We start from the raw sequence: 27,572 nt of genomic DNA, 5'->3' as shown, positions 1-27,572 counted from the left end.
TTAGGGTCAAGATCTTTTATTTCCTGATTTTAAACCTCCTGTGTTCTCTTGTACCTTTGTTCCAACAGCTCCTGGCAGTAGCTCCATACAGCTCCTTTCTTCCTCCTGTCTCTGTCCCTTTTGGTGCCCACCCAATCAGCTTGAGTTTGACAGATCAATTCACTTTGTCCCTCCAACCCGTGAGAGCAAGGATTGGACTCTTCTGGCAGGTAGAGAGTTGCTCACGAGCCAGCGTTGAAGCCCAGTCCATCACTCATTAGTTCTGTTTGCTCTTGGCTTTTGTGGCTTTGGTGTCCAGTGTGCTCTGGGCAAGAGAGAGCTGCTTCATGGAGTCAAGCACAAGGATTCCAGGCAGCACCAGCCACAGGCTGTTCATGAAAACAAAGTAAAACCAGAAATAGAGCGGGTGGCCCAGCTCTCCATGCTGGAATCCGTCACGTTGCTCTGTCAGGAAATAGAGCACATCCCCGTAGATTTGACCTGTGGGAGGGAGAAGGGGAAGGGGGAACCCTGTGAGGAGGAAGAACCATTCCAGGGCATTTTCCAAGTCATCATTCAAGGTCTCAGAGCTCAAGCCTCCCAAATTCAGGGAGCTAAGAATTCTGAAATCACACAGCTGAAAATTTGAGGAATCAGAAGCTGAGAATTTCTGAACTCAGGAGAGTTCTTATCTCTGGAATTTAAGGAAGCTCAATACCCTTTAAGACAGCTCAGGACTCCAGGACTAAAGAGAACTCACATTTACGGAACTAAAGAAAGCTAACAATGTAAGAACACAAGAGGACTGAATCTCAGACGAAGGGAGCTCAGAATCCTGACCCTGGAGGATCCAGGGGCTGCCCGCCATCACAGGCCACCTCATCTAACCTTCACAGGAGACTTTGTGATGCAGGAGGAGGAGAAATGGACTCTCTCTGCTTGAGAATGCAGGCCAAAAGGGGCATGGCTGTTCCAGCACCTCAGAGTTTGTCATTCAGTCTGACTCGGCCCTGGATGGGCACAACTGAGAGATCCCACCTGCAGGTATGCCCCTATGTCTGTGAACCCCCATCAACCCCTCCAGCACCCAGTGTGGGCCCTCTCCTCACCCACAGAGACCACGAGCTGTAGGACAAAGCGGAGGGGCTGCTGGCGGAGAAAGGCAATTACCACCCATAGGCTGAGGGGTCCCCAAAGGCAAGCTGTGATGGTCTCCATGCATACCGTGAAGTTGTCATTCCTGTGGGGAGAAAGGATGGAGAGACATTGGCATCACTGTGCTCTACCCTCAGGGCACCCCATTAGTGCTCCCTGACTAACAACCACCCCAAACCAATGCAGGTTTCCCTTGACAGAGGCCAAGACTTACAGGATGTATCGGCTGTCCCCCTTGGCATACTCTTTCCCTGAAGAAGACAAAAGACATACATGAAGAATAAAGGCAGGAAAAGGAACTCAGACTTGTGAGAGCTCAGGGCCCCTGTAAGACAGCAGGCTTTATAACCGTTCTATGCCTCAGTTTCCTCATCTGAAATGGGGTAATTGTTTGGACCCTAGAGTTAACATGTGTATACAAGATAATGTATGCAAGTCTGACACAGAACAGTAAGTGTGGCTGTGATTGTCTGGTATTCAATAAATGTGGAAAAAAGGAGGCAGGTGTAGATGACGGAGTGAGTGAAGAAGCCAATAAGTGAGAGAGAGAGCACACGGGTGAACAGATAAGAGAATGAAAGAGTGAGGAGAGACTCAATAAGAAAAAGATCACCCAATACAAAAATAGGCAGGAGACTGAAATAGGTTCTTCACAAAAGAGGATTTCCAAATGGTCAATAAACACATGCGAGGTGCTCAAACTTTCATTAGTCATTAAGGAAAAGCAAATTAAGACCGTAATGAGATATCACTCGGATCCACTAGGACTAAAATTTAAGAAACACCTGACCATACTAAGTGTCATTGAGGATGTGGAGAAACTAGACGTTTCATATACTGCTGGTGGGAATATAAAATGGTGCAGCCATTTTTGAAAACAGTTTGGCAGTTTTTCAAAGTTATATGCACATCTACCATCCGACCCAGCCATTCCACTCCTCCATATTCATCCAAGTGAAATGAAAGATCTCTACACACAAAGACTTCTATAAGAATGTTCATAGCAGCTTTATCATGAAGCCAAAAAGATGTATTGTTTATAAGAGCAAAAAATTGGGGGGAAATGCCCATCAATACTGGACAAGTCAAATAATTCTGTCACATCTATGCTTTGAAAGCTCTTTATGAATTAATAAGGAGTTACGTCATTAAAAAAAGCAAAGGTCAGGGGCTGGCCCCATGGTGTAGAAGTTAAATTCAGTGCGCTCTGCTTCAGTGGCCTGGGTTCATGGGTTTGGATCCCAGGCGTGGACCTACACTACTCATCAGCCACACTGAGGTGTGACCCACATATAAAAAGTGGTGGAAGATTGACACAGATGTTAGCTCAGGGCTAATCTTCCTCAAGCAAAAAAAGAGGAGGACTGGGGGGCCCGGCCCCAGGGCCAAGTGGTTAAGTTCATGCGCTCCACTTTGGCGGCCCAGGGTTTCACTGGTTTGGATCCTGGAGGCAGACCTAGCACTGCTCATCAAGCCATGCTGAGGTGGCAACCCACACAGTTCAACTAGAAGGACCCACAACTAGAATATACAACTATGTACTGGGGGGCTTTCGGGCGAAGAGGCAAAAAGTTAAAAAAGATTGACAACAGATGTTAGCTCAGGGCAAATCTTTAAAAAAATTTATAAAAGAGGAGGATGGCAACAGATGTTAGCTCAAGGATAATCTTCCTCAGCAAAAAAAAAGCAAAGTTCAAAAGTGTATATAGCATGTTACTATTTATTTACACAAAAGGGAAAAATTAAAACAATAATGATGATAATAATAATAATAAAGTTATATGGCATCCACTGTCTGCCAAATACTGTTGTAAGTGTCCTACATATATTTGGGTATTACTATTATCCCTCTTTTACAATTGAGCAAATTGAGGCTTGTGTAATCTATATATAAATAAACCCTGGAAGGAAACAAGCAATTATTAACAGTGGTTAATAGTTGGGGAAACTTGGTGGATAGAAGGTAGATTTTCAATGCATACCTCTCCAAATGGTTTGTTTTTTGACCCATGTGAATATACATGCAACAATAAAGTTGAATATACAAATACATACTGGGGGACTTTGGGGAGAAGAAGAAGAAGAAAAAAAAAAAGATTGGCAACAGATGTTAGCTCAGGGCCAATCTTGAAAATTAATTAACTAGGGGCCAGCCCAGTGGTGCAGCAGTTAAGTGTGCACGTTCTGCTTTTTGGCAGCCCGGGGTTCGCTGGTTTGGATCCCGGGTGTGGACATGGCACTGCTTAGCAAGCCATGCTGTGGTAGCGTCCCACATATGAAGTAGAGGAAGATGGGCACGGATGTTAGCTCAGGGCCAGCCTTCCTTAGCAAAAAGAGGAGGATTGGCAGCAGTTAGCTCAGGGCTAATCTTCCCCCCAAAAAAGAAAATTAATTAATTAATTAGTTAATTAATTAATGGAAGAAGAGTTGGTGGGTGGGTAAACATCTAAACCAATCCCTGCCCAGAAATTTCCCTCCCACAGCACCTCAAAGAACTCAGGACTCACAGAGTTGGGACAAGAAGGCTTGGTCTCCAAGAAGGTCCTCGTGGTAGAGGCTGAACCAGCCCTCAATCACCAGGTGAATGAACCCACAGACTGCAAACCAGCACAGGGACAGTCGCCGCCAAATCCCCAGTGGGACGACTGCAGCACGACCTGACAACAGCCACGTGGTGACAACTAAGACCCCAGAGACAGAGAAGAGGCCGGCCAGGAGATGCCAGGCGGGGCAGTCATTAGGCACAAACTTGTCCAGCCTTAGGTGCCGAGGCCAGTATGGGTGCAAGGGGCTGGCGCTGGTGGTCATGTCGTTGTAAGCTGACGGCTGTGTGTGGATGGTAGAAAGCAGAAAAAAGGAAGAGAAACCTGAACAAACAGTAAACACATGAGATCATAAAATCAAACCCAAGTAGTTTACCATCACAAGAAATGTAAATAGACTAAATTATTCAGCTAATAGACAGACTGTAAGACTGGATTAAAATAATCTAATTATATGCTGTTTAAAAAACATAACTATAAGCCCACAGAAAGACTGAAAGCTTGTTCCAGCTCTTCGTATGATATGGTAGACACGGGAACCAGACCAGGTCCCAGCCTTCAGGTGTCAGTCTGCTGGGGAAGACACAGGATCCAAGTCTGGTTCCCGTCCTCATTGGTCACAGTCTGGTAGGCAGACACAAGAACCAGACTAGGTTAGTCCCAGCCCTGATTAGTCACGCTCTGGTGGGGGACACAGCAACTAGGTTGGGTCCCATTGCAGGGGTCAGTGTCTTGCATCGTTCAACGGAAAGCTATTCCCTCCCCGTAGTCACGGTAACTGCAGGACAGACGCGAGAAGGCTAACCAGAACTACGACCCTCAGGTTCAGTGTGTGAAAACCAGACACTTCCCCCAACAGCGCACGACGCAGCCAACCTGCAAATGAGAGAAAAGTGGAAGACAGAGGTCTGGCGCGCGGCGCTAAAAAGAAAAAGGAGGGTCAAATGCAGAGACCACCAATCAGAACTAGAACCCTCTAGTCCAGCTGCCCAACGAGAAGGCGGATCTCCCGTCGTGCGGACTACCGCGCAGAAACTGGCGGGGGGCGGCGTGGGGGACGCTCTCGCGCAAGCGCGTGGGAGGGCGGGAGGGGCAAGGGTCTCGCCTAGGCGCGCCGAGGAGGGCCGGCCGTTTAGCAGTTGGGAGCTAGGGGATGGAGTGGCGCGGCGGGTGGAGGGCACTTACCCAGCGGCGGGGTCGCAATGGCCTCTCCGGGCTCCTGGCTGTCTCTAGCCTAGCTCGCGGGCTCCGTAACAGCCCTAGTTCTTACCCAACCTCTGGTCAGGTTCCTCGTCTTACCGGGCTGACCAATGGAGGGGCTGGGAAGGCGGCCCGTGCCGCTTCCAACCAATAGGAGCTCTCTATGTGCCCCCGGCCCCGCCCTCACGCGTGGTGCCATTTTCGCTGTTGGCTGAGCCTGAGTCAGGAGTTGGGTGGGCGTTTGCAGCCGAGGCCAATCTGCAGCGAGTGTTGGAATCAATTACCCACCTTATCAGTCAATCACATCGGAAATCAAGTGTTCGTCCTCCTCGTCTGCTGTTGAACCAGCGTTGCGTTGCTTCCTCTCACCTTTGCCCTCATTTTCTAGGCAGAGCAACCAATTAGTTCCCGGACCAACCTTCAATCCTAATGTCCAAATGGGCAAGGAAACTGTTAATACGACAGGCAGATCACATCCTGTACATCGTGCCTCCGCCCTCTCCCTCAGAGCTCAGAACTCCTCAGCGGTCATCCTTGTGCCAACTCTAAAGAGCCATTCAGAGCTCCCTAACTCTAAGCCAGCGGGCAGCCAGAGGGCGCCATCAATCAGAATCCAGAAGCATCCCAGATCTCCCATCCAATGAGAACGCACAACTCTCAGTCCTAGGGATCAATAAGCAGCAACTCTTCATCTCTCTTGCTTTCCCTCCTCTCTGTCCCAGTCAGAGCAACCAATCGGAATGGGACTCCTTCAGTTTTCCAGCCAATTAGTATCAGGCTTCCCGCACATCCCACTATCCAATCTGTCCTGGCCTCACTCAAATCAAGCAGTGCCATCCTCAGGCTTATCATCCACTCATGAACAGTAGTAAATTAATCTGGAACCAATCACAACCTGCTCCCTTTTCATGGTTTCCAGCTTCCAAGCTATATCTATGCTGTGCCCCCTTCCTCACTCACACCTATTCCCCACTGAGCAGTGAAGAAAGAGCCTTTTGTATATTTCCTACTTTTATTTGACAATAACAAACTGTATATAAAAAGGGAGAAGGAAGGTGGGGAGACCCCGGATCTCCCCCTCTCTGCTTCCCCAAGCATCCCCCACCCCTATGCCCCAGCAGGGACCACCCCCTTCCCGCCTTGTGGTGGGGTGGGGATCAACAGGCATGGAAATGGTGTATGTGTGTTTGTGTGTGTGTATGTGTAGGCGTGTTGGGGGGGCAAGGATGGAGAGGGGTCAAGAATTAGAGAGAGGGCCTTCCCTCATCCCCCATCAGAGCTGGCACTCTGAGGAGGGGTCTTGAGGGAGCTGTGAGGGTCCACAGATGTGCCTCAGCCTATGAGACGGTAGAAGATCCAGCATCCAAAAGTGACCCAGTGACTGGCCCAGCTGAGCTCTGACCACTTGTGGACAGTGTATGCCATGCCGTAGCCCTGTGGGAGAGAAAGAGGTGATGGTTCCACTCAGCAAGAACAAAGAAGGTCTCAAGAAAACCCATCCTTTGCTTAAGGACATTTCTGTGACTCCACGGTCACCCTAGGTGAGGCTCGAGAGAGGAGACTGGGTACATATGAAAGGTAAGCAGATTTAATTTTTTCCTTTTGTGTTTTCTTCTTCTTTAAAAATCATTTTAAAAACAAGACAAGGCAATTCCATTCTCTGACCTGCACTCTCCCTTATATATAAAGAGCTCCTAGAAATCAATTTTTTGAAAAGACAAAAATTAGCAAAGGAGGTGAGTAGCCCATTCTCAGTAAAGGAAAAAAACAAATGGCTCTTAAACATATGAAAAGATACTCAGCCTCACTCATAATCTTCCTCCTCTCAAACTGGCAAACATATCCAGGAAGTGTGAGAGGCACTCTGTTGGTGGGGCCACAGGCACATTCACACACTGTTGGTGGGAGGGCAAAAAGGTAACTCCTCCATTGCGACCATCAAGAACAGATCCTACAATTCTGTCTGCACCTGTGTGAATCCACATGGGTACAAGGGTGTTACTTGCTGGAGCATCATTTGCAAAAGGAAAGGACTGGAAATCACCTGGGTGTCCACCGATAAGCAACAAACTACACTGTGTCATGTCTTCACAATGGAAAAAATGAATGAGGACACTCTATGTACTAAAGCAGAAGATTTTCAAGTATTATTATGTGAAAAAAGCAATATGCAGAACAGTGTCATTCATGTCTTACCTTTAGAGTAAAAGCCAGCAAGAGGGAATTAAAATACATTTTTATATTTGTTTATTATGCTTCAATTTTAGAAGGATATTTTAATAAAATGAATAAAAGTAGTCACCTGTAAGAGGACAGGGGGTAGACGGTAGGAGCAAGACTTTCCCCTGAATATCTTGAATACTGTTTGGTTTTTGAACCATGTGATAGCATTAACTATTAAAAAAATTTTTTTTTCCTGCTCTTTCTCCCCGAATCCCCCCAGTACATAGTTGTATATTTGAGTTGTGGATCCTTCTAGTTGTGGCATGTGGGACACCACCTCAACGTGGCCTAACAAGCCGTGCCATGTCCACGCCTGGGATCCGAACTGACGAAACCCTGGGCCACCGAAGCAGAACGCCTGAACTTAACCACTTGGCCATGGGGCTGGCCCCCTATAAATGTTTTAATAAAATAAAACAAAAACTTTAAAAAGAAGCCAAACCCAGATTTTGCACACTGAACCTGAATAAAAATTAAAAACTGTTTTTGATGACAAAAATAATAGTTTTATTTTCAATTAAAAATAAAAAATTTAACTAAAAGAGAAGCAAAACCTGGATCCTATAAGAACCACATGAATAAACATTAGTTTTTAAATTGTTTTCCATTTAAAAAGGAGTAAAATCTGGAATGTGCATACTCCACATGAATAAAAATAGTATATACATTTTAATAGACATTTTTAAAGTAGAATCGAGTTTGCACACTCGATCTGAGCCAAAATATTTTTTTAAAAATTAAATAAGAAACCTTAAAAATTCCATCTAAACAAAAATATGAATAATTTTTAAAAAAGTAAAACCTGGGTTTTGTACTACATCTCTATAAGACAAATTTTATAAGTAAAATAAACATATTTTGCACACTTCACCCAAATAAAAGACCCCACGGTGTGAATCAACCAGAGGGACAATGGGGAAGAAGGACCGAGGAGCACTGGCTACAGGAGCTACAGATACATGACACGAGGTCCTCATCCCTCAGCCTCCCCACCTTTGTCCTCGCGAGGACACCCCTGGAGCTCCCACAGGAGCTCCAGGCTCCTATGAACAGGCAGCAAATCCCTGGGGAACCCCCAGCCCAGGGCCCCACTCACCTGCTCCTCTGTGGTATCGTCCACATCGACATCAAACAGGGAGCCCAGGTAGGCCAGGTGGAAGATGGCCAGGGCCCCAAAGAGCAGATTTAAGGCTCGCACCCCCAGGCCCTGTGGAGGACAGGTGGATATGGTTGGCAGCTGGACCTACTCACTGTCCCGAGCCCCACCTGGTCAGGGGAGCCCAGGGAGACGCACAGGCTGCAGTGGGTCCCAGAAATGAGGATGTCTAGGGTACCCCCTGGACTAGGAAAGAGATGATTCAGATCTTCCGGTGGGGGCTCAAGGGGTATCCAGGGATGAGGGTACTGTTAGCATGAGGGCATCCAGGTTGAGGAAGATGTGAGTGTTCAGGCAGAGGAGGAAAAATGGTGGGGCTTTGAGTTTGGGGGTTTATGGTGATAAACATTGGTTGTCAGGTGGGAGACAAATTTGAGATTGTCCACACTTCTTATTGCAAACAGAATGAAAAAAAAAAACCAAACAAAAGCAAATCCCCACCATGACCTACTGGGCCCACCACTCTCCCCCGACTCTCCCCCTCGCTCACTCTGCTCAAGCCACACTGGCCTCCACACTGTTCCTCAGATTCCAGGCCCTCTCCTGTCTCAAGGCCTTTACGCCCACTGTTCCCGCTGTCTGGAATGCTTCCCTCTGTCACCTCCTTCAGTAAGGAACTCAGAAGTCCCCTCCCTCTTTAAAATTGAAACCATTCACCCCCTGATACTTCCCTGACCCTTTCCCTTATGTATTTTTTTCCTTGGCACTAATCCCAATCTAACAAATGATTATATTTTACTGATTTATTATTTACTGTCTTCCCTGTTAAAACGTTTGTCCCAGAGGGCTGGGACTTTGGTCTGTTTTGTTCACCGCTGTGTCTCCAGCCCCTAGAACCATGCCTGGTACCAGCAGGTGCTCAATAAATGTTAATTGGGGGGAAATAAATGCCAGGTGTGTATACAGGAAGTGCTTGATAAATGTGTTAGAGAAATGAATGCCAGTGAATAGAGGTGAGGTTATGGGGATGGCTCAGGCACCAGAAGAGTAAGCTGGGCACCCTGAGACAGATATAAGATGGAGACAGAAGTAATATTTTTGAGGAGGAGTGCTGGGCACGAGGTTGCCCAGGCTGAACCCTCACCAAGCGATGCTGGTGTGAACAGTCTGGTGGGCACCGTTTGGACAAGACGCAGGCACTGAGGATCCGAGCCAGGCGCTTCCGGAGGACTGGGACAGATGGGGGAGGTGAGGGGTCAGGTTAGGCTTGGGGGATGGTGGTTGCAGTCCCCCACCAACCTTCCATCCCATCTGCTGGGCTGGGCTCTGCACTCACCGTGCTCCACGTAAGTGATAAAGGCCAGGGACAGCAGCACCGCAGCCAGATGGAAGCTGAAGCCCTGGGGGAACCAGGTGGGTTGGGGGGATGAGGTACGTGAGGAGGAGGCTCTGCCGCCCCGCCCAGCTTACCCCCTAATCCCCCTCTACCCTGCTCACGTGCAGGAGGGCGCTAGCTGCATAGGTGACCAGCACGGCTGAGAAGGTCCCCAGGCGGAGAGCATTCTTGAAAACATCTGGAGGGGCGAGATGCAGGCCAAGAGTCTCCTGAGATCCCCCCTGCCCTTCCTGGGTGCCATAGGGCAGGGTGAGGCGACCCGCAACCTGTTGGAGCCCCCAGGATAAAGTCTTTCTAATGGCCTCAAACTTCACATGTCCGAAACCTGATCTTCCCTCCCAACCTGCTCCTCCCAGAGTCTCCCCAAGTTCAGCCAATGTCAACTCCACCCTTCCAGCTCCTCGGGGCAAAAACTCAGAAGCACCCTTGACCTGTCCTCTCTCCACTCCCACAACCAAACTCTCAGCGAATCCTGTCAGTTCCACCTTCAGAATTTATCCGGAATCTGACTTCTCCTGTCCATGTCCACTGCCGCCACTGCCATCACAGGCCTGGACCACTGCAGTGGCCTCCTCACTGCTTCTGCCCTCGCCCCATCCCTGTCTGTCCTCACAGCAGCCAGAGAGTCCTGTTATAACCCAAGTCAGCCCATGGCCCTCCTCTGCTCAGACCTCTGCCATGGCTCCCTCCTCATGGTCAGCAATGCCCTCCAGGACCAGGATGTCCCCTTTTTGACCTCACTTCCTGCCACTGGCCCCCTCATTTTGCTCCTGCCACACTGGTCTCTTCCACACTGGTTCCTCAGATGTGCTAGGTATGCTTCTACCTCAGGGCCTTTGCACTGGCTGTTCCCTCCATCTGTTGCACTCCTCCCCCACATATTTGATGTCACCTCCTCAGTCGGACTTGCTGTGGCTAACTTATTTAAAATTGCAACCCCCCTGCCCATACTCCTGCTAACACTCCCAGATCTTTACCTGCTTTGTTTTTTTTACCATAGCACTTATTACCACCTGAACTATTGTGTATTTTTTTTCTTTTATTATCTGCTCCCCCCATAAAAATGCCAGATCCACAAGGGCCTAGCACACAGTAGGTGCTCAGTAAATGTTTGTTGTATGAATGTGTGAAAGGGCCTGAGCTGAGGACTCCCAACTCTCTTAGAGTGGCGTCTTGGTGACTCACAGTTATTTAGCCAATAAGACATGGGCAGGTTCCAGCTCGTGACAACTTCGACCATGGACCGGGGCAGTTCCACGTTCAGTGGCTTGGACACTGTCAGGTCCCTATGGGAAAAAGAGACACACAAATTCATTTGGGAGCTCAACCCATCTGACTGCCACACTTTTGTCTTGGCTGTTCCTTTTCCCGGGAACCCCCCCCCCCTCCCTGCAGCTCCTCTAGGCAGCACCCTGTGGGAGAGGGGCCCCCCGGCCCTCCCCACCATTCCAGGTGATCCTTCTCCTCGGTGAAGCCAGCCCCCGCCAACGTGGCCGTGGCCTCGGACAGAAAGCCCACAAAATAGTTGCTGAAGTGGAAGGAGACAGCACTCTCGTAGGCTCGCAGCCACCTGGGGAGAAATGAGCAGGGCAGAGAGGCATGATGCCCAGGCCCCGGCATGACACCCCCCCCCTTATGTCAGCATCCCCAGCCCCACTCTGTAGACTCACCTTACCATGGTGCCCCTAGGGCCCCCAGGGGTCAGGAAGGCAGCAGAGAAGAAAGGAAAGAGAGTCAGAGAGGCCCTGGAGGCTGGCCTGAGTTACTCGTAGACAAGACAGACAGAACCGTGGTGGCAAAAGAGGTGCGCTGTGACAGTCATACGCATACAACACTGTCAGTTAGGTTCATTTGGCTCAAACAGACCCAGGAGCTGCCCCGGAACATGACACAGTCCCACAGCCTCCCCTGGCCAGACATCCAGCCCCAGCCACCGTCACAGGCCTGACCTCACTGCCCCACCCCCTGACACAGCCACGTGGCCAGAGGCAGACACTATCGGACCCCCAGCCTCGCAGCTCTCTAACCTGACTCGGTGACCATAAGACACACAAAAGTCCTTTAGTTAGGCACAGAGACCATCAAGCACCCGCTATGCACACACACATGATTCTGCACTCAGGATAACCACCCTGTCAGTCATACAGTCAGACACAGTCAAAAACAGGCAGTGTCCTGCACTGGAAAAAGCGGAGGTTCTGGAACCAGGCCTAGGATTAATGCCTGGCTGCTTAGCTGGGTGACACTGGGCAAGTCACTCCACCTTTCAGAGCCTCATTCAGCATCAGACACAGTCAGCGGCCAGTGAGTGGGGGAGGGAGTCATACAATCAAACAGCCGGATGGAATCCTACAGTCACACCAAAGGCAGATGGTTGGTCCTGCAGACAGGTACAGGCACACAGTTGGTCACGACTCCACCAAGCAGCCACGGAAGGCAGACCCACAGGCAGAATCCAGCACAGATAGGCACACAACACTCGACAGCCAGACCCATTCCCAGCCAGAGTTGCAGATAAGCCAGACATGCAATGACAGCTACGCACCCCATCCTTGACAATGGCACAGCCAGCCAGCCAGCCAGAACTCCAGTCCCACACAGGGAGTCAGTGGCTGATAGCCAAACAACCCATACACACCCCTAACCAGAGTCACAGACAGATCAGCGTCACCAGCCAACACATACTTGTCACTCCCCATTGCAGCTAAGTAACTTGTTTCTAATGGTGAAACAGCAGAACAGATGGATAGCCAGACATGGTATGTGTCAGAGTGTCAGTCATATATGGAGTCACAGAGCCAATCTTGGTCCAAGAACAGCCACAGACAGACACTCAGTCTCTGTCTAGTCACAGGGTAGATGGTCAGACAGTCTCAGACTTCCAGAACCCACGGTCACAGACTGTGCCCCCACCCTCCATCAGCCCCACTCGCCCTCAGCACCTGCCCTCATTTACCTGGCTTTGCGTTTCTTGCTGTAGTAACAGAAGATAGACAGAAGCATTAAGAGACAGGCTCAGAGCTAGGGAGACCCCAGGTCCCTACCCAACGCCCTCACTGCAGGGCAGAGGCCTCAAAGGCTGTGCTCACTTGCGAAGGAGGCGGTCACCATCGAGGGGGATGAAGTATGGGAAGAGGTAGGGGCCCACACAGGTGGACAGCACAAGGCACAGCAGGGCCAGCGCCAGGCTCCGGGCCACCTTCTGCAGCCACTGGCGGCTCTGTGGGGATCAAGGCTCCATGAACACTGCCCCGTGGTGGCTCCCACAGTCCCTGCCCACCTGTCCACCCAGGACCTCACCAGCGGGCGGCCTTGGACAGCCTGTAGGTAGCTGTGGAAGGATATCCAGGGCCCAAAGACGATGGTGCCCACAAAGTAGAGGTAGCCCATGAACTCCACGGGTGAGGGCACCGCACCGACCTCGCCTCGGTCCAGGTCGAAGCCCAAAGACACCGCCTTCATGGCCACGATCATCTGGGCCCCTGTGTGTGGCACCCACAGTCAAGTGGACAGGTATAGTACGGGTCAGCATGGGGAATGGGAGCACCAGGTGAGAGGTGGTAGGAAAAGAGGAGGACAAGGGTGAACAGGTTGGCATGGGATCAGACAAGCAGGTAAGCAAGTAGGCCCAGGACTGGCAGATGCTCTGACTCAAGAGAGTCAGGCACATGCATGAGATGGGACAGACAGATGGGGCTGGGGGGCAGGGAGGCATGGTAGGGAGAGACACAGACATAAGGGGATCTGAGGCCTGCATGTCCAGTGGAGTGGGCAAATGAGGGAGAAGAGTGGGGAAGGGAAGACAGGGCTGGGGGAGTTAGGAGCTGGGGAGTGGGGCAGGAGGGCTGGGGCAGGAGAGAGGGCCAGGGCTGCCTACCTCGCATCTTGTGCCACGTCACAGTGTCCACCATGTGCATCTCACTGAGGAACAAAGGTGGTGGTCTTGGCCCCGTGACCCCTATGGCCTCAGAGCCCACAAAGGGGGAACCAAGGTGCAGGGTGGGTTATACCATGCCCTGTTCTGCACAACCTCACAGAGGAGTAATTCTTCAGGACTCCCTACTCCAGGGGAAGCCCAAGTCCAGCCTGTCCTGTACAGCCTTTAGAAAGAACAAGTCTCCCAGATTCCCTCCTCCAGGAACCCCCCACACCTGCCCTGTCCTGGACAGCCTCACGAGAAGCGGCCTGGGGGCCCACACTGTGACAGTGTGGGGATAAGGACTCACACCCATACCCCATGAGTAGGTAGATAAGGATGGTGACGGAGAGGAAGACTCCGCGATGGGAGGAGTGTCGGCAGAGGAACAGCACGAGGTAGCACAGGAGGCTGAGCAGCACGACCCAAACCATGTGCAGCTGGAAGAAGTGGTAGAGGCTGAAGAACCCGCCTGCCACGGTGCTTGCGTGCTTCAGGTAGGATGGCAACCCTTCGGGTGAGAGACAGAGAGAGCAAGAAAGGCAAGTCGGGTGGCTGGTAGGAATGGGGGGGCAACCTGGGCAGAGGGCACAGCCTGGGCAAAGGCCTAGAGGTTGCAATGTGGTGGGATTGCAGGGGGCCCAAAGCAGGTGCTGGGGAGCTGGAGAGGTGGCCGGGCCGGGGTTTAAAGAAAAGAAACATCTATAAAGGGCATTTTGGGAACCCTGGAGGAAATCTGAATATCAACTTAAATTGGACAATATTATTGCACGCAGAGTACATTTCTTGAGGGGTGATGTTTGAGGCTGTGGTTATTAGGGGGAGATGTCCTTGTTCTTGGGGGGCACACACTGAAGGATTTGAGGTGAAGTGTCAGCAGTTTGATTCAGGAAGGTGATAGATAGATAGATAGATAGATAGATAGATAGATAGGTAGGTAGATAGAACTAATGTGGCAAGATGTTGACAGTTGGAGAATCTGGTAATGCATATATGGGTGTTCATTGTACTGTTCTTTCAATTTAACTTTTTGGTAACTTTGAAATATTTCCAAATGATAAACTTGGGAAAAATAAAGCATCCACTTAAAATAAAAGGAAACAAAAAGGAAAGTGTAGAACCTTTGAATCTCAGATTTCCCAAATTCTCAGCATCCTATAGGAACCTTGGGGACTTGGAATCTTATCATTTGGATATAGGCTTGCTGTGATTGTGGAAACATTCCAGAATCCTAGAATCTAGAAATGTCATCATGCCTTGAAATCCAGAATGCCAGCATTTTGGAAGCTTAGAATGTGAGAATTTCAACTTGTCAGAATCCCCAAACCCTGTAACAGGGTACTTTGGGATTCCATGACCCTGAGACATCAGTATTCCAGAATCTTATAACCTTGGGATGTAGACATTTCAGGATCCCAAGATCCAAGAACCTCAGCTTTCCAGAATCCCATAACCCAGGAATACTGAAAGGCATGGCTGGGCATGGCAGGATGTGGCTTGGTGTGGTGTGGCATGGCGTGGCTGGGTGTAGTAGGATGTGGTGTGGCTAAATGGCACTTGGCCTGGTAGGATGTGGTGGGCTGGACATGTCGGAGCCTGGCTTGGCTTGGCAAGACATGGCAGGACAAGGTGTGGCTTGGTATGGATGAACGTGGCAAGTGTGTGGCACATGGTGTGGCAAGCACTTACCGAGCCTCCAGAGGAGGCGGCAGGCGAGGCAGATGGCGAGGAGCAGCCAGATCTGGTCAAGGCCCTGCTGGGCAGTAGGAAGGAGACAGCCCTGCAGCAGCTGCTGGAAAAATTCCTGGCGGCTGAAGGTGGCCATTGCGGACCCCTATGGATGGATGGACAGATGGACAGACCTGCCAAAGGGGTACACAGAGGGAGCCCAGATGTCCACGGGGCAGACCATGCTCAAGGGATGGACTTGAGCACTCAGATTTCAGTTTGGGGCTGTCCAACCCATGTAGAGACATGGCCCTGGGGGCCTGGGAGAGGGTATGAGTGTCAGGTACATTAGCCTGAGCTGCCAACTGTGCATATGTGGGTGTCCTGGGTGCACACACACAGCCCATGACCTGTGGTGGATGAAGGACCTGTGTCTCTTGTATGCTGTGAACAGTCCGGGTCCAATGGTGATTGAATGGTGTACATTCCAGGCCCGTATATCAAATGGCAGGGACCCCCTGGTTTCCAAGGTAGATTCACTCTGTGTGGAGGGCAGACAGGGAGATCCTGTGACACTTGGGGGCCGTGTGCATCTCTCCTTTTAAGGATGTGGGGGTGTCCTGTATCCCCCGCACGCTTCATCTCACCCCCACCCGACCTCCTGCAGCCGCCAACAAAGCCCTGCCCAGGCCTGGAGGCTGCAGGGAGGTGGAGGTGGTGGTAGGGGGCAGAGCAGGAGGGGGAGTGGGAAAGGTGATGGAGGGGGGACCCAGGACACGAGCTGCAGACCCGCACGGAGAGGCCGGCTCAGGATGGGAGCAGTGGAACCGCGCGCGCACTACTGAAGACCTACCTGGCAGGAAGGAAGCCGCGGTCCTGGGGGCCGGGGACGCACCACCGCCGCCACCGTCGCCGCCTCCTCCGGGCAGCCTCCCCCGCAGGCCGCAAGGCCGGGACGAGCTGCGGTTCCCAGAGCGGCGCGGAGAGCGGGCCCTTTAAATCCCGGGGAGGCCCGGCCGGCCGGCTCGGCCAATAAGAGGACGGGAGCGGGGCGGGGACAGCGAGGAGGGGGACCGAGGGAAGGAGGAGCGGGAGAGCGAGAGGAGCGGGGCGCCAGAGGACGTCCGCGCGCCGAGCTTTCGCGCCCGCACCTTTCCGGCCTCTTGGTGTTCCAGCCCCGGAACGTTCGCGTCTGGAGGTCTCCTGGCCGTCCAGGAACAAACTTTCGACTCATGCAATTCCTAATCCTCGGAAGCTGGGATGGGAAAGATGGGGGAGGGAGGAGGGGAAGCCTGCTCCCCCTTGATGCTACCCCGCGCGCGTGCTCTCCACGCTGTCGTGACCCCGTTTCACGGATGGGAAAATAAACGGAGATCTCTCCTTCCCCATCCTTTGAGGGAACTAAAGGAATTCTCACTCTCCCCACCCCCCAGGGACGGGCCAGAAACATTCAATAAGTACTAATTGGGTCACCTAGGAGCACAAATTAGGCGCCTGTGCTTCCCCTAGGGACTCCTTGTGAGCACTTGGCTTGTCGTTGAGAACTGATTTACCTGCGAAATTCCCCACCGGACTCACCGCCGCACTGAGGGTAACTCCAGCAGCTGGTGTGTTCCCTGTGAACCAGGAGGCTAGTACGGAGCACCGATTGGGAGCGTTTATAAAGCATTTACAGCGTCCTCAACAATGGTTTGAATTGGGCTCTACCTGCACCAACACTGAGGATTTATGCAGCACCTGCTCTCTGCCTCCCCTGCCCTGCAGTGTGCAGTGTCTGGGCACTCCGTTCTGTCCCTAGGCTGATGAAGGGCCTGTTTTTCCAAACCAACATTTACTGGGCACGTACTGCGTGCTTAGCTACGTATGAGGTGGAAGGGAGAAGGAAGCCCAGGTCAAGCTGGACCCCACTGTGACCTGAGGAGCTAAGGAAAACAGGTTCTGATCAGATTCATGCCCGCCTGTTGGGAGCTGGGCAAGTCATGCCCGCTCACCGGGCTTCAGTGTCCCTTTCTGTTGAACAAAAGAGTGGGATTAGCAGTTCTTTGCTTGGAAATACCAATGGCAATTGAAGAGGAATGTTTGTGTCCTCTCTTTTTTTTTAAATTAACATGAAGTTAAATGGAGTTTTAACTCATAAATTAATATTCATGTGTTACAAATGAAAAACATTTAACAGTGAGAATATATATAATGAATAAATTACATAGGCCAGATGCACAAATACTAATTCCTTTCCTTAACAACAGGACACAGGTCATGAATTTTATGATTTAGACTTCATTCTAATTTTTTTCCTCACTTTTCAAACACACCCAAGGAGAATCAACGATGACCCACAGCACGTGCGGGAAATATTTCCCTTAGTTGCAAGACATGGCATTTAAAATGGGAAGATCTTCACTATGCGTGACCCTGAGCTTCACAGACTTGATTGTTTCCATCTAGTCTTTTGATGTGTGTGACAAAGAACTAGTGTCTAGATTCTAGAACATATAAAGGACACCTACAAATCAATGAGAAAAGGACAAACAGTACACTAAAGAACGGACAGGGGACATGACTAGGTCATTCACAGCAGAAGACTCTGAAATGGCCAGTATGTATACTATATGAAAAGATAATTCCATCTCTTTCGTTATCAGGGAAATGCAAACTTAAAACGATGGTTTGATACCATTTCACATCTACTAGATGTGGTGTTTCATATTTTTATCACTGGAGCTTAGTAGAATGGGCACTCAATAAATATCTGTCAAATTTTATAGCCTTCATGGTCATTCTGGGTTATGGTTTCCGGGGCATTTTAAATGGTCTCCCCATAATTAAAGAGATGAGATCTCATAAAAATGATATCCCATTTTTCACTTACTAGATTGGCCAAAAAAAAAAAAACAAAGCCAAGCCTCATAATAATGACATATTTACTCTCTCTCTAGCTCTTTGTCTCTCTCTGTATAGTTCGCTCGCTCTATCTATCTGTCTGTCTATCTATCTATCTATCTAATTTTTTCTAAACTATTTGATAGTAGTTATTGATGTAATGCCCTTTCAGCGAAATACTTCAATATGAATTTCCTAAGAACAAAAACATTTTCTTATGTTCCTACCAGCAGAGTATGAGGGTTCCAATTTCTCCACGTGTTCACTAATACTTCTTGTTGTCTGACTTTTTGATTTTAGTCATCCTAGCAAGTGTGCTAATAACGTCCTTTTATAGGAAAAGGAAATCCTAGGTCATGAGATGCATTCTGCTATCAGGTCTTTTCAGTCTCCTTCAATCTGGAACGATGTGTCAGTCTTCCCTTAACTTTCATGATCTTGATGTTTTGGAAGAGCACAGGCCAGTTTTTTTGAAGAATGTCCTTCAATTTGGATTTATCTGAAGTTTCCTCAAGATTAGATTTGGCTTCTGCATTTTTGGCATGAATTCCATAGGAGTGACACTGTGTTCATCTCAGTGTATCTGAAGGCACAAAGTATTGGTTAATTTCAAAATTGTTGGTATTAGTTTCGATCATTTGATTAGGGTGTTTCCCGGGTTTCTCCACTGTCAATGTACTCTTTCTCTTTGTAATTAACAGGTATCTTGTAGGGACATACTTTGAGATTACGTAGCTCTATTTTTCCTCAAACTTCCACTCACTAGTTTAGCATCCATTGGCGATTCTTGCCTGAAGCAATTACCACTATGATGGTGAGCAAATAATGATTTTCTTTTACATGTATAGCTGGGATTTTACTCTCAGGAAGAGCTTTCCCTCCTTCCTTGTGTATTTATTTATTCATTTGTTTATTTGTAGCAGTATGGGACACCTGGATTCTTCTTTTACTTTACAGGTTAAAATCAGTTACCATCTTTATTTATTTATAAAAGTAGCTAACTGAGATCTAATTTACATGCCATAAAATTCACCCGTGTTGGTTGTGCAATGCAATGGTAGTATATTTATAGACTTGTGTAAAAATCGCCACAGTCTAATTTTAGGACATTTTAATCACCCCAAAAAGAAACCTTGTGCCCATGAGCAGTGAGTCCCATCTGCCCCTGACAGCCCTAGGCAACCACGGATCTCTTTCTGTCTCTAAAGATTTGCTTCTTTTGGACATTCTATATAAATGAAGTCATACAACATGTCATCTTTTGTGTCTTGTTTCTTTCGCCGAGCATGTTTTTAAAATTGTGATAAAATACACAAAACATCAAGTTTACCATCTTAACCATTTTTAAGTGTATAGTTCAGTAGCATTAAGTATATGCACACTGTTGTGCAATAAACACCACCATCCATCTCCAGAACTTTTTTCATCTTCCCAACCCCACGCATACCCACTAAACACCAACTCCCCGTTCCCTCCTTGCCCACCTCCTGGCAACCAAAGGTCTACTTTCTGTTTCTATGAATTTGACTACTCTAAGTACCACATATAAATGGAATCATACAGTATTTGCTGTTTTGTGACTGCCTTTTTTCACTTAGCATAATGTCCTCAAGGTTCATCCATGTTGTAGCATGTGACAGGATTTCCTTCCTTTTTAAGGCTGAATAATATTCCATTGTATGTGTGTGCCACACTTTGCTTATCCACTCATCCGTCGTTGGACACTTGGGATGCATCCACCTTTTGGCTATTGTGAATAATGCTGCTATGAATGTGGGTGTACAGATATCTCTTCGAGTCCCTGCTTGCAGTTCTTTTGGGTCTATATCCAGAAATGGAATTGCTGGATCATATGGTAATTCTATTTTTAGTTTTTTGAGGAGCCGCCATACTGTTTTCCACAGTGGCTGTACCATTTTACATTCCCACTAACAGTGCACGAGGGTCCCAACAAGGGTATCTCGCCAACATTTGTTATTTTTTGTCACTTTATTTTTTACAGTAGCCATCCTAATGGGTGTGAGGTGGTATCTCATTGTGGTTTTGACTTGTATTTCCCTAATGATTAATGATGTTTAGCATTTTTTCATGTGGTTATTGGCTCTATTTACATATTTGCTTTGGAGAAATGTCTATTCAAGTCCTTTGCCCATTTTTAAATGGGGTTGTTTGTTTTTTTGTTGTTGCTGAGTTGTAGGTTTTTTTTATGTATTCTAGATATTAGCCCCTTATCAGATATATGATTTGTAAATATTCTCTCCCATTCCGTGGGTTTCCTTTCCACTCTGTTGGTTGTGTCCTTTGATGCACAGAAGTTTTAAATTTTGAGATAGCCAACTTATCTATTTTTTCTTTCGTTGCCTGTTCTTTTGGTGTCATATCCAAGAAATCATTACCAAATCCAATGTCATGAAGCTTTCCCCTATGTTTTCTTCCAAGATGTTTATAGTTTTAGACCTTACATTTAGGTGTTTGATCCATTTTGAGTTAATTTTTGTATATGATGTGAGGTAAGGGACCAACTTCATTCTTTTGCATGTGGATGTCCAGTTTTCCCATCATTTGTTGAAAAGAACTATTGTTATTTATTTTTATGCTCAAATTGTTCTAAATTTGGCCAGTGGGAGTCTCCTCAAGCTGGCTCCTTTGTCCTTTTGACATATCTCCATCATTTTTTGAGCGCATCTTTCCTTAAGATCACATCAGAATGTTTCAGGCTCATCTTGTACTTTCCCAGTCCTGGCCCTGGAGTCAGCCATTTCCCCCAAGAAGACTTGTTTCCTTTTAGTAGAGAATGGCATTTAGGAAACCAAGATCTGAATGCCAGAAGTGCTCATTGCTTCTGTAGTGTTGCTGATTCTAAGCCTTCTCAGTGGACAGAGTTAGGATGTGAATATAGATGTGTATATGTAGTGAATCCATATGCACATGTGTGTAAGTACATACACACATTTATCTTTCTACTTAGATATTGAAATCCATGAGTGCCTACTGACATCTGCAATACCAATCCAATGTGAGAGCATTCATTCTAGCCTTTTCCTTTGCTATTTTGTAACTCCCTTCTTCAACAGTGAGAAAGCTGATTCTCATTATCCACAAGAATTTTACTTATTTGCTCAGTCCTAGGATGCACGTTCAGTAGTTTCAGTTTCACTAACCATTAACACTAACCGTTAGAAGACAGGTCTACTGACTAGAGGTCAATATTTGTTACAGTCCTTTTTGTTGTTAGCCTGATGGATACTGTGTTCAAGTTATGAGGATTAGTTCTTCTTCCTGCTCCCCTTCAGTGAGGCTGTGTTTGAAATACGATTAAGGTTCCTTTGTTTCTGATTGTATTCTGTTTCAGGATTCCCCCCATCCTTGTTAATTTTATTTATTTTTTATGGATGTGGAACATTAACTTGGTTTCAAAAGTCAGAACTATACCCACAAGCGTACTCAGAGGAGGATCGCTTCTTCATCCCATTCCTTCTAGCCTGCTTCCACCCAGCCCCTCTAAGGCAACCATTCTCACTCATTGCTGGTTTATCCTTTCTATGTTTCTTTTTATAAAGATAAGCAAATATATGTATGTTTTCTTATATCATCTTGCTTCTTACATGAAGTGTTGCAAACTGTAGATACTTTTGTGCATTTTGTTTTTTTCACTTTAACTGTATGTCCTAGAAATCAACCTTATTAGTTCATAGTTTTCTTCCTTGATCTTCTTTTTTAATTAATTTTTAATTGAGGTAACATTGTTATAGTTTGTAACACTATATAAATTGTTATAATTTATAACAATTGTTTTAATTGATAACATTATATAAATTTCGAGTGTACATCATATTTCAACATCTGTGGAGACTACATCGTGTTCACCACATGAAGTCTAGTTTCCATCCATCACCATACACGTGTGCCCTTTTGTCTTCCCCACTTACCCTTCCCCTCTGGTAACCACCAATCTGTTCTCTGTGTCTATGTGTTTGTTGTTGTTTTTTATCTTCCATATGTGAGTGAAATCACACTATAATTGTCTTTCTTTGTCTGACTTATTTCACTTAGCATAATACCCTCAAGTCCCATCCATATTGTCACAAATGGCAAGATTTCATTTTTTCTTATGGCTGAGTAGTTTTCCATTGCATATTTGTACCACATCTTCTTTATCCATTCATCTGTTGATGGGCACTTAGGTTGTTTCCAAATCTTAGCTATTGTGAATAATGCTGCAATGAACATAGGGGTGCATACATATTTTCGAATTAGTGTTTTCGTGTTCTTTAGATAAATACCCAGAAGTGGAATAGCTGGATCATATGGTAGTTCTATTTTTAATTTTTTGAGGAATCTTCATACTGTTTTCCACAGTCACTGCACCAGTTTACATTCCCACCAGCGTGTATGAGGGTTCCCTTTTCTCCATAACCTCTCCAACACTTATTATTTCTTGTCTTGTTAATTACAGCTTTTCTAACGGACATGAGATGATATCTCGTGGTTTTGATTTGCATTTTCCTGATGATTAGTGATATCGAACATCTTTTCATGTGTCTATTGGCCATCTGTGTATCTTCTTTGGAAAAATGTCTGTTCAGATCCTCTGCCCATTTTTTGCCTGGGTTGTTTGGTTTTTTGTAGTTGAGTTGTATGCATTCTTTATATATTTTGGATATTAACCCCTTAGCAGATATATGATTTGCAAGTATCATGTCCCAGTTGGTGTCTTTTTGTTTTGTGGATGGTTTCCTCTGCTGTGCAGAAGCTTTTTAGTCTGATGTAGTCCCATTTGTTAATTTTTTCTTTCGTTTCCCTTGCCTGAGAAGACATAATATTCAAAAAGATATTGATGTCAAAGAGTGTACTGCCTATGTTTTCTTCTAGGAGTTCTATGGTTTCAGGTCTTACATTCAAGCTTTTAATCCATTTTGAGTGAATTTTTGTGTGTGGTGTAAGATAGTGATCTACGTTCATTTTTTTGCATGTAGCTGTTTGGTTTTCCCAACACCATTTGTTGAAGAGACTTTTCTTTCCCCGTTGTGTGTTGTTGGCTTCTTTGTTGAAAATTAACTGTCCAAAGATATGTGGGTTTGTTTCTGGGTTCTCAGTTCTCTTCCACTGGTCTATCTTTCTGTTTTTCTGCCAGTGCCGTGCTGTTTTAATTACTATAGTTTTGTAGTATATTTTGAAACCAGAGAGTGTGATGCCTCCAGCTTTGTTCTTTTTTTCTTTTTCTTCCTCGATCTTTCTACAGCTGTGTAGGCCTCCGTTGTGTGAATGTACCACAGTTTATTCAACCACTGCCTATGTATAGAAACTGACATTGTTGCCAATATTTTGCCATTGTCAACCGTGCTGTAATGAATTACCTTGTGCATATGTATCTTCACATTGTTGAAATGTATCTTTAGGGCAAATTACTGGAAGTGAGGTTGCTGGGGCAAAGGAAAAAAACGTATGCACTTTTGTTAGATGCCATATTGCCCTCCATTGGGGTTGTAAAAAGGACGTTTAAAAAAGCACACAGAAGAGGAAAAGTTGCTATTCACAGGAGAAGCCAAGCAGTCTTTCTGGCTGCCATACAACAGTCCATGTTGGTTTTAAGACTGAGGGATTGAATTTCACAAAGACTGGTTTGTATAGGGTGATTTAATTTCACCAACATTGTCGGAGCCTCTGCAGGTGGCTCCACTCTCCCCCACATGACCTGATGCTGCCATAGGAGCTGCCCATTTCACGGAAGCAGCTACTGAAGTCACATGTGATAAACCACAGGAGGGGCCATCTATCAAAAGGTATCTGTGATTCAAAGCCTGACTGGGCCACAGGTAATTTTAGAGATTAAGCATTTGTTTCTTTGTGGGATCCCAGATCTCCCAGAAAATCTGATTAAAGCCTTCTCCTTAGGAACACCCTGAGAAAGAGAAAAGCAGCCCCCACATCCAGGAGCTGGTCTCATACTCACAGCCAGACCTTGGTGTCCTTCTGTTGAACGTGAGCGATTTCGTAGAACAACGGCCTCAGACAAGGCTGCTCTGTGACTGTGATAGATCAAGACAAAACAGGATGTGAGGGCAATCTGGCTGCAACATCTGTCACCCCACTGATTGCCAGGGTTGATCTGGCTGGCTAGGCGGGTATCCGCTTCCTCCCTCACCGCTCCATGTGTGTCCTTCCCAAAGCTGTGTGCTCGGACAAAGAGGATGACCTTCCCTGATAGAGGAGGGCCGTTCCTTGGTCAAGGGTATATGAGTAGGTGTGCTCCCCCCTAGAACCTCCAAACAAACTCTCAAGACAAAAACAAGACCACTCCATAACCATGTCTGAACACGGACAGAATATGAACATTGTCCAAGCCAGGAAAATGACCAGGTAGTCCCCCAACCTGGCTGATATGCTGCTTCTTTACCAATTACAACTTCAGCCTCACTCTAGTCTTTCCTCTTTCTAGATTTGATTTATTAAAATACCCAATCATAGAATCACCCCACTTCTGATCCAGAGCAAAGTCCCACTTCCTTAAACCCACCCTCAAATCGCCCAACACCACCCCACATCCAAGAAGAAGTCCTCTCTAACACCCTCTTACTGAGACACCCCACGGTTCCCCACGGTGTGCACTGTCTCTTGTTGCAATGAGAGATCAACCCAACTTCTTTGATTCCAGGTGTATTCCTGGGGGGCTTTGGCTGGAGGGCTTTGATAGCACTTACAGAGTTTGCTGCAAGTTCAAGGGCTCTTTGGAACCTCTACTTCACAGAATCCTAATTAAGTGGCCCTTGAGCCTACAGCATCAAGAATGCCATTAAACAAATGGAGAAACTGAGGTCTAGACAGATAAAGTGATTTCCTTAAAGTCCCACCGTGAGCTGACAGGTGGGTGGGAACTGGAAACTGTAGCAGCTAAGCCCAAGGTGAGCTATGTCCAGCAGACACAAGACTTGTCCCCAAGCCCATCCCAGCCCAGCCAAGCCCCAACAGGAGGGTGACGGCATCCTCCCTGAATGGGCCACAGAACTCCCCAGCAGGACACACACGTGCTCATCTCTGGAGGATGGCTTCTTTCCCTCCCAGCCTTAGCTTTCTCTGTAGAATGGAGCAGTAAGATCCCAGGTTGAGGTGAGGGATAAGGAACCCCACACCTGGGCTGCCCTCAAGGAGGCTCAGGCAGTGAGGATTCAGCCCAAAGGGGCTTCATCTTTCCTGGTCCAGCTGCTCTGTGTCCCAGAGTCTGGTCCCTCACAGACCTTGTCCCCAGGAGCATGCCTCATTCCCATCTCTCAGTTTCCCTTTGCATAGCTCCCCCTCTTTGCCCATGCCATGCCTTCTGCCTGGAACACCCTTCCTCGGCTTCTCATCCTTGAGCTCTGGTAATTTCCCTTCGAGATCCAGCTCAGTATCACCTGTGAGGTGGGAAAAGCCTTTCCCACCTCCTGCCTCCGGGATTCCCACACCGTGGACTGACACTCTTCATAAACCTTATCACATAGGAGTGCCCATCCCCCCACTAAGCAGGGCCTGCACCTCTGTCCTGTCTGGGGCCCCCAGTGCCTGCGCTGGGCTGGGCTGGGCTTCTAGGTGATGTCCAGCAAGTGTTGACTACAGGACTCTATCAGCCAACTGAATAGCACAGGGGAGCAAGGGACGGATGCTGCTGGCCTCTGCCTGCCTGGAGAGTGCTTGGCATGGGGCCGCCAAGGGGACACTCCGGATTTGAGAAGGCACTGAGGCCTCTCCTTACCCTGGAGGCTGCTGCTCCCCTTCTTTCTAGAGCCAGCTTGGGCCTTTCCACAGCTCCTAGCACCCCAGGATCCCCTGGTACACTGTCTCCTGCCCCAGATCTGTCTGGTGCCCCAAGATCTGACTGCACCCACCTTATGTTGAGCTGTTAAAGCAGTGGGCTTTTAATAACTGGGCCTGATACCTGGAAGGCTACAGCACGGAGGTTTGTCCAGCCACTGAGCCCCATCCCCTGCCAGATGTCATCCCTAGGGCACATTCTCGACTGTCCTCCTGGCTCTTGCTTTCTGTGAAAGACGTGCTGTCCGACAGAGCCAATGGTGCCCAGTGCTGCTGACAAGAGGCCTACGATGGTTTATTAGATAAGAATTTGGCTACACTCAGGAAAATTCAGAAGCCACTTCCCTCAAGGAAATTCTGAGATCCCCAGCTAGGAGCAGCCTCCACCTTCTGGTTAGAGACATCCAGCAACATGGCTGCTCCAGCCACGGCCATCAGCACTCCCCTCCCTCTTCTTCCCTTGGCAATGTGGCCGTGCATCCCATAAGCCTCCCAGCCCTGCAGAGCCAGGTATATTGGGATGCACATGCCTAATGCCTCTGACCACGTTGGGTCCCTGGCACATGTCCCCAGAGTGTGTAGCATGGACCAGCGTTCATGATTACATCTGCACACAAACCAGCTGTCTACACATCCATCTGTCCATCTCAGGGACAGTTCCCATAAAGGCATCCTTCCTGAGATTTGGAGTCTTTTTGTTTCTTTGAATTGCAGGCTGGATTTGGCATGCATGTCTTCTTGGAGCCTGTAGCAAGAGTGGCTGGCCACCCCCAGGTCTCTAGCCACACTCTCTGAGTGCTGGCTCTTTTGCTCAAATGTCACTCCTGGCTCCCCAAGGCTAGGAATTAAAGGTCCTTGCCCAGCTTTCCAGTGTCAACTTCTGCCTTGGCCCTCCATCCACCCTGTGCTTCAACTACACTCGTCTCTCTTACACTTCCCAGAATTCACTCATGCTGTTCCCACTTCCAGGAATGGCTTCCCTCCTCCTCTCTCTCGGTAAACACCAACAGATGTGAAAACATGCAGCTAAAATGTCACTGTCATAATCAAATGCTCCTTGGGGATCCCACAGCATTGATCACAGAATCATGCAGTGAGATATGCCTGAGGATGTCTCTCCAGCTAGACTGGGAGGGCTTAAAAGGCAGGGGGTAGACGTGACTCATCTCTGTGCTCCCAATGCATGGCACAGGCTGGATCCACAGCAGTCACCAGTTATGTGTGTGGATGGATGAGTGAGTGGGTGGATGGGTGTGCGTGGGAGTGGATGGATGGTTGGACAGATGAGTGGGTGGGTGGGCGGATGGTTGGGTAGGTGTGCAGATGGATGGATGGGTGGATGGATGAATAGATGAATGGATAGGTGGGCAGGTGGGTGACTGATGGGTGGATGAATCGGTGCAAGGCTAGGTGAGTGGTTGGGTGATGCGTGAGTGGGTGGGTGGATGGAAGAGTGGTGATGACTATTCTAATGTTCTAAGCTGTCCTATCTGCTTCCTGGAGCCTCCCCTTTGACCCTCCCACACAGAACTTATCTGTAATCATGCAGAAGAACAGACCTCCCTCTTTAGAAAGATCCTTTCTCAGTGTTAGAAATTGATGATGAATACACACCTACACAACAGCTTTGAAGCAGAGCTGAAGTGACAGGCTGACAGCTGGACAGACAGATCCCGCAGAGGAAGGGAGCAAAAGAGCCATCCGCCTTGAATGGAGACCTAAGATGGG

The 27,572-nt window shown here is 48.0% G+C and overlaps 2 protein-coding genes across 14 annotated transcripts; both read right to left on the bottom strand.

Moving 5' to 3' along the window:
* On the bottom strand, positions 1 to 5,619 carry EBP (EBP cholestenol delta-isomerase). 6 transcript variants are annotated; one of them, XM_023633293.2, is made up of 5 exons: positions 5,166 to 5,619; positions 3,642 to 4,001; positions 1,349 to 1,385; positions 1,089 to 1,219; positions 1 to 480 (listed from the first exon to the last, which is right to left on the bottom strand). In XM_023633293.2, exons 2-5 carry the CDS (start codon positions 3,940 to 3,942, stop codon positions 257 to 259), a joined length of 693 nt encoding a protein of 230 aa, XP_023489061.1. In that variant the 5' UTR covers positions 3,943 to 4,001; positions 5,166 to 5,619; the 3' UTR covers positions 1 to 256. The 6 variants fall into 6 exon arrangements, with proteins under 6 accessions (XP_023489061.1, XP_001493709.1, XP_005614167.1 ...); XM_001493659.5 differs by having other exon boundaries at positions 3,642 to 3,960; XM_005614110.4 differs by having other exon boundaries at positions 4,863 to 5,428.
* A 251-nt stretch (positions 5,620 to 5,870) lies between these two features.
* On the bottom strand, positions 5,871 to 16,328 carry PORCN (porcupine O-acyltransferase). 8 transcript variants are annotated; one of them, XM_005614109.4, is made up of 15 exons: positions 16,030 to 16,192; positions 15,198 to 15,342; positions 13,827 to 14,019; positions 13,470 to 13,513; positions 12,893 to 13,074; positions 12,682 to 12,812; positions 12,549 to 12,566; positions 11,263 to 11,277; positions 11,037 to 11,162; positions 10,778 to 10,878; positions 9,694 to 9,770; positions 9,533 to 9,596; positions 9,341 to 9,426; positions 8,197 to 8,307; positions 5,871 to 6,311 (listed from the first exon to the last, which is right to left on the bottom strand). In XM_005614109.4, exons 2-15 carry the CDS (start codon positions 15,331 to 15,333, stop codon positions 6,210 to 6,212), a joined length of 1,386 nt encoding a protein of 461 aa, XP_005614166.1. In that variant the 5' UTR covers positions 15,334 to 15,342; positions 16,030 to 16,192; the 3' UTR covers positions 5,871 to 6,209. The 8 variants fall into 8 exon arrangements, with proteins under 8 accessions (XP_005614166.1, XP_070114265.1, XP_070114267.1 ...); XM_070258164.1 differs by having other exon boundaries at positions 15,198 to 15,261; positions 16,030 to 16,189; XM_070258166.1 differs by having other exon boundaries at positions 15,198 to 15,370; positions 16,030 to 16,180.
* Between the last annotated feature and the right edge of the window lie 11,244 nt (positions 16,329 to 27,572).

Source organism: Equus caballus, chromosome X (genome assembly GCF_041296265.1).
Source record: "Equus caballus isolate H_3958 breed thoroughbred chromosome X, TB-T2T, whole genome shotgun sequence".
NCBI classification, from domain to species: domain Eukaryota; kingdom Metazoa; phylum Chordata; class Mammalia; order Perissodactyla; family Equidae; genus Equus; species Equus caballus.
Note: the sequence above shows the minus strand (reverse complement) of the source record. Positions and strands in the feature narration are given on the sequence as shown.